The 7,114-nt window shown below is 35.2% G+C and overlaps 1 protein-coding gene across 1 annotated transcript; it reads right to left on the bottom strand.

Annotated features, from left to right (window-relative positions):
• Positions 1–3,127: 3,127 nt before the first annotated feature.
• LOC125614062 (zinc finger protein 665-like) lies at positions 3,128–5,936 on the bottom strand. The gene has a single exon (XM_048796257.1). The coding sequence runs from the start codon at positions 5,550–5,552 to the stop codon at positions 4,524–4,526; it is 1,029 nt and encodes a 342-aa protein (XP_048652214.1). The 5' UTR covers positions 5,553–5,936; the 3' UTR covers positions 3,128–4,523.
• Between the last annotated feature and the right edge of the window lie 1,178 nt (positions 5,937–7,114).

Below are 7,114 nucleotides of genomic sequence, written 5' to 3'. Positions count from 1 at the left end.
CTGGCCCTGCTTCCCCCGGCCCTCTCCCCTGGGCCCTGCTTCTTCTCATTCTGCTCCCCCCTGGCCCTGCTGCCCCAGGCCCTCCTACCCTGGTTCTGCTCCCCCTGGGCTCCACTCCTTCTGGGCCCAGCTCCTCCTGGGCCCTACACCCCCTGGTCCTGCTTCCTTGCGCCTCGCTCCCCCTGGCCCTGATCCCCGTGACCCTGTTCCCTCTGTTCCTGCTTTCATGGGCCCTGCTCCCCCTGGCACTGCTTTCCTCGGCCCTATTCCCCCTGGGCCCTTCTTTCCCTGGGCCCTGCTCCCCCTGGCATTGATCCCCTGGGCCCTGCTTCCCCGCACCCTGCTCCTCCTGTCCCTGCTCCACCATGGGCCCTGCTTCTCCTGGCCCCTGCTTCCCCTTGCCCTGTTCCCCTGGGCCCTGCTCCCGTGGCCCAGCTCCACCTGGTCCTGATAACCATGGCCCTGCTCCCCATGGGCCCTACTCTCCTGGGCCCTGCTTCTTCTGGCCCTGCTCCCCTGCACCCTGCTCTCCCTGGTCTTGCTCCCCATGAGACTTGCTCCCCACCTCAAACTTAACCATCCACCTACTCCCAGCCAGTGCCCATGACCTGGTCCAACATTGTCTGTGAAGCAGCCTTTTTCAAGCCTCCTAACAATGTTGGAAAAAAATATGAAGTTCTCATAATAGTCTTGGTTGCTAAGGCTTTCACTATGCACTGTGAGATTCTGGGTAAGTCACAGATTCTGCAACTGAGTAAGCAGGCTAGATTCTATTTGGTTAACCAACATAACAATTTCCATCTTTTACTTACCTTCTCTTGAGACACTAATTTGCCTCAGAATAACATTAGCTCAGACAACAAAAATTTGTGACTTACCCTCCGAGATAGAGTCACAAGAGAATCAACCAAAAGGACTTTTTGGGCCTTGGAAACCAGCACTTAAAAAAACACCAGGGGCATTTTATAGGGGTTGAGTTTTATAAAATAAAACTTCATTCTGTACCTGCAAATAAAAGTTTTTAAAACACTCTTCAGAAATCTTCAAAATACACTATATTCTTAATTTATTAAAATATCAGTCCACTTATGAAATGTAAAAAAAAGAAAAAAAAATAGAAAAATAGAAAAAATCCTATGTTTTGTGTTTACAAGTAAAATAAATAAGCAACAATAATAACAACAAAACTGACAATAAACAAGAATTGTGATGCTTTTGTACCTGAAATTTGAAGATTCAATGAGAAATCAGAGATAGAAAAAAAACCAGTTAACTTTCTCTTAAATTGATAGTCACTTGTGAAGAATTGGAACAGAGTGAATTTACAAGGTTCTTCACTCTAAAGGTAGTACTGACATTTCTTCTCAATTTTTTTATTCCCCAAATGAAGCAATTAGTTCAATGTATAAAACAATTTTTTATTCTCAGTAAAGGAGCATCTATTACACGCCAAAATTAAAACCCAATTACAAAACTTTTTGACTAAAGAAGCCTACACAGTTTTCACCTAAACAAATTTGCTCAATAAGTTGACTAAATTCTAAGATGCTTATTAAAAAAAAAAAAACCATAAATTTGAAATGACAGAATTGCCCAAAAGGAAAATAAGACAGTGTACTTATAAAATTTGTTCTTCTCACTGTAATACATTTTTAAACTATTTTTTTCTTTTTAAATTTCCTTTAATTAATTATACTCAACATTGGAATGCTTTTATGTACTCTGAAATATTAAACATACATGAGATATACTTTCTAATTCTTCTCATTGTTCATGTTGTAGAATCTCATTGGTCTTGAAATCATATATGTATAAAGTAATGATATCTGCTTCAATCTACTATTCTTTCCATCCCCATATCCTTTCTCCTTTCTTCACTCCCCTCTATCTCATCTAAAGTAACTATATTCTTCCAAGCATGCCTTCCTCCCTTAATGTGAATTAGCCTCAATATATTAGTGAAAACATTTGGCCTTTGTTTTTTTGAGATGGGCTTATTTGATTGAGGATGATGTTATTCACGCCCACCCATATATTGGCAAATATCATAAATTTGTTGCTTTTAAGCAGAGTAAAATTCCATTGAATATATATAACACATTATCCAGGACAGCTTTGTTGGTTGCACTGTTTAGCTATGGTGAACTGAGCTCCTAAAAACATTGACATGGCTGCATCACTGCAGTATGCTGATTTTAATTTTTTGGCTTTAAATCCAGAAGTAAAATACCTGGATAAAATGGTGATTTCATTCAAATTTTCTGGAGAATCTCCATATTCCTATCCATAGTGGTTGCACCAATTTGCAATCCCACAGGCATTGCATGATTGTACATTTTCCCCACATCTTTGCCAACATTTATTGTTGCCTGTATTCTTGATGATTGCCCTTTTGACTAGGAGTGAGAGAAAATCTTAGTGTTGTTTTGATTTGCATTCCTTTAATTCCTAAAGATGTTGAACCTTTCTTCATGAACTTATTGATCAATTGTATTTCTTCTGTGAAATCAAATTAATTTCTGAATATATTGTCATTAAAATCATTCTTATATTCCCTGAACAAGTAATAAAATCAGTGTATTATAAACATTAAAAGAGTAATTCATATATTAGGTGTTCCATGAGTTACAAGCAATTAAAAAACACAAAATTTAAATGACAAAAGATTTTAAATCAGAAAACACATATTTTGGAAAAATTAGTTCAGTGTATCTCAAAGAGAATTTTTAAGATATTTGAGGTTCATGGCATATTAGTAATTCATAAAAAAATTCTGGAAATTCTCAGTTAAGAGAGGCATAAGCAAATACATACGCACATACAATTAAAATTTCTATGATACTTAGTGCTAAAATTTAGCATTTAACGGAACATTTGCATATTCAAATACATTTCAATCAAAACCAATGCTTTTCACATTAAGTAGTATCAACCCAACAGCCACATATTTCACAATAAACTTTTGAAGTAGTAATTGAAGATTTAGAAATCAACGTTTATTTTTATCTTCCTGTATATCCCTCACATCAGTCTTCATTTACAAGTAGGTACAAAAGGCAGAAATGATTAAAATGCAATGTAAGGAAATATTGGACTCCGAGTAATTTTAGTTTAATTACAATACCAAACAGAATCCTCTTTTTATCTGTTACCTAAAAATTTCACAAAAATGTAATTCAATACATGGCAATTTTAATATATTGAGAACAATGCACTGTCATATAGTAACAAAACTCATGCACTACAGAACAAAATGTTTGGGCATGTGACTCAGTGGTATAGGTTTGTATAGCATGGAAAATCTCTGGGTTCAATCTCTTCTAACAACAACAAAAATGCAGATTAAAAATTCTGAGTCCTATAATTTTGAGGAAATTATCTATAGTAAAATGAAATTTCATCTACTTTTCAAAACTTGAGTGTATTTTTGTTTTTTAATTTGATATTTTTATATATATATATATGAGTATCTTTTCAGGGCTGAGCTATCTGCACTATGCTGATACTTAAAAATTTCTTTGTTTCTATCATATCAACTAATAATGCCAAGTAAATTTTAAGTAACTCTTAAAAGAAGGTCATTTTCCCTATGTATACAGAAATTCTCTCTGATGATTCTCACATTCAAAAATATATGGACAACAATGATGTTGCTGTACTTCTCATGTGTTAACATTTTTCTCAATACTAAACATTTTTCTGATATGTATGACATGCATGTTACAGGGTTTTCTACAGATAGTATATGCATTAGGATTGAATACAGTTTTTTAATAAAGCTCTGACATATTGTTGGCAAAAGTAGGACTTCTCTTCAATTCTAAATCTGTGGAGATTTGTAACATGTGGGCTTTTATTAAAATCATTGTCAATTATTCACATTTGTAGGATTTAATTGCTACTATAATCTTCTTGATGTATTTAAAAGGTTGACGTTTGATTGAAACCAAAAGATTACAATCTAAAGTTTTTTTTTTCCCGTATGAATTTTCTGGAGATAAAAATGAATAAATAATTCTTACATTCTTTAGGTTTGCAAATATTCTTTATATTTGTATGGTTTCTTCCCAGGGTGAATTTTCTGGTTCATAATAAGGCTTTGCCTAAAAGTGAAAGCTTTGCCACATTCTCTCCAGTATTAATTCTCTGGTGAATAGTAAGAGTTGAGCTTTCTTTAAAAGCTTTGCCACATTCTTTATATTTGTATGGTTTCTCTTCACTGTGAATTCTCTAGTACACAATAAGGTGTTGCTAACAATAAAAGCTTTGCCATATTCACTACATTTATATGGGTTCACTTCTGTATAAATTCTATGGTGAACAAAAAGGGTTGAACTTTTATTAGAAGCTTTGCCACATTCTTTACATTTGTATGACTCTTCTCCACTATGAATCCTCTGATGAATAATAAGTTTTTAGCTTCTATTAAGTTTTGCAACATTCTTTAATTTTTATGGTTGCTCAAGAATGTGAATTCTCCGGTGCCCAATAAGGCTTCACCTAAAGGTGAAAGCTTTGCCACATTATTTACAATTGTGTGGCTTCTCTCCAGTATGAATTCTCTGGTGAATCATAAGTTTTGAACTTACATTAAAAGCTTTGCCACATTCTTGACAGAGGTAAGGTTTCTCTCCAGTGTGAATTCTCTGGTGCACAACAAGGTGCTGACTCACAGTAAAAGCTTTGCTACATTCTTCACACTTGTATGGCTTCTCTCCAGTATGAATTCTCTGGTGAATGTTAAGTTTTGACCTTACATTAAAAGATTTACCACATTCATTGCATTTGTAAGGTTTCTCTCCAGTGTGAATTCTCTGGTGCACAACAAGGTGTTGACTAACAGTAAAAGCTTTGCCACATTCTTTACATTTGTATGGCTTCTCTCCAGTATGAATTCTCTGGTGTATAATAAGTTTTGAATTTACATTAAAAGCTTTGCCACATTCTTCACATTTGTATGGCTTCTCTCCAGTGTGAGTTTTGTGGTGCACAATAAGGTTTTGCCTAAAAGTAAAAGCTTTACCACATTCATTACATTTGTGTGGCTTCTCTCCAATATGAATTTTCTGGTGATCAGTAAGTTTTGAGGTTCTGTTAAAAGTTTTGCCACATTCTTTACATTTGTATGGCTTCTCTCCAGTGTGAATTCTCTGGTGCACAATCAAGCTTTCTCTACGAGTAAAAGCTTTGACACATTCTTTACATTTGTATGGCTTCTCTCCAGTATGAATTCTCTGGTGAATAATAAGTTTTGAACTTACATTAAAAGCTTTGCCACATTCTTCACATTTGTATGGTTTTTCTCCAGTATGAATTCTCTGGTGCACCACAAGACTTTGCCTAGCCGTAAAACCTTTGGAACATTCTTTACATTTATATGGCTTCTCTCCAATATGAATTCTCTGGTGTTGAGTAAGGCGTGATATTTCATTAAAAGCTTTGCCACATTCTTTGCATTTGTAAGGTTTCTCTTCAGTGTGAATACTCTGGTTCACAATAAGGTCTTCCCTAAAAGTAAAAGCTTGGCCACATTCTTTACATTTGTATGCCATGTCTCCAGTATAAATTATCTGGTGTTCAGTAATGCTTGGAGTTTTATTCAAAGCTGTTACACATTCCTTACATTTGTAATGCTTTTCTTGAATATGAAAAGTTAGGTGGAAAAATTCAGAGCATGGATTAAGAACTTCTTCAATTTTATCCTTATAAAGCTTTTTAAAATGATCACAAGGATGTTTCCTAGAATTTAAAAGAGGGTGAAATGTTCATGAGTTTCCGAATTTATATTAATTTACACACACACACACACACACACACACATATATATATATATAAATAAATAAATAAATATATATATATATATATATATATATATTGCCAATTACTTAAGGTAAAGACCTGTCTACAAATCTTGAAATATTTATCATACATGTAGAACTCTCTGCAAGTATCTATACGCATATTTAGATAAAGCAATAGTTGGTAAGTACAAATCTCTCCACATTCATTACAATACTTTGCATTAACAAAAAGAGTAACTGTTCATTGCAACTTCTTTTGTAAAGTAACAATTAAATTAATCAGTCACAATAAAAATCTTTTTTCTACAGAAATATTTGTGGATGTTTACCCAATGGTACATTTCAAAGTATTCTAGTAATTCACTGAAGCATATAATAGATGCCAGAGCAAATTTCCCATTCTTTAGAGGAAGGATATGATTCCAAAAATGCTGTGCAGATAATTTAAAAGCCCACAGATTGTCAAAAGTGACTGGCATATGTGCAGTTGTTTCTCCCCAGTTCAGCTGATGCCCTGCATCACCACAATGCCACCAAACAATGATCTGGTAAAAATCTCTGTATGTAACTAGCTCACTGAAATGAGTCACAAGACACTTTGAACTTGTTGGGTGAATATTCCTTAGGATTCACAGATGACTAGGACTAGGACCTCAGAAAAACCTAAGAGCAACAGTATTAAGTTTACTGGGAACATGTGTAGGATCCAGGAAGTCTCTGGGTCTGACACTTGAAAAAATTATCCTGTTATGTATAAGAACAAATCTCATCCTACCACAAACCACAAATGCACAAATATTCTTGGATTTCATCTCGGAGTCTTGTTGCTGTGGAAGATGAGACAGTGCATGTCAAGTACAGATGCTGGAAGACATCTCTGAAATATGTGTGAAACAAGAAAATCAACAATATGGAAGCCATTATGCAGCAAAGCCTGGTATATTGGCACTCATAATGGCAATTCTGCTTGTTTGAGACTTCCCAATACATATGATATCCCACCTATCTATGTTCAGCCCTGCATTGGAGATGGAATGACTCATTGGAGACACATAGTAACCTAGCATCTCAAGATGGGTGTGTCTTGCTAGGAAGTCACTCAACCTGTCTGCAGCAAGACTCTTCTCATTAAAGTCTTATCCCTAACTTTGATATACTCTCCCTCAATTAAAAAAGAAAAAAAAAAAAAAACACAACTAGCCATTTTCTAGTCATTGTGTTCCAGCTCCTATGTGGACTTGAGAATCTATGAGATGCTCCACCTCTTTCAAAAGTAATTTCTGGCTTGGTATCTTTATTTTTATATGCACTCA

The sequence above is a fragment of the Marmota marmota genome, unplaced genomic scaffold (assembly GCF_001458135.2).
Source record: "Marmota marmota marmota unplaced genomic scaffold, marMar, whole genome shotgun sequence".
Lineage (NCBI taxonomy): Eukaryota > Metazoa > Chordata > Mammalia > Rodentia > Sciuridae > Marmota > Marmota marmota.
The sequence above is the reverse complement of the archived record's forward strand: the minus strand, read 5'-3'. Positions and strand labels throughout refer to the sequence as shown.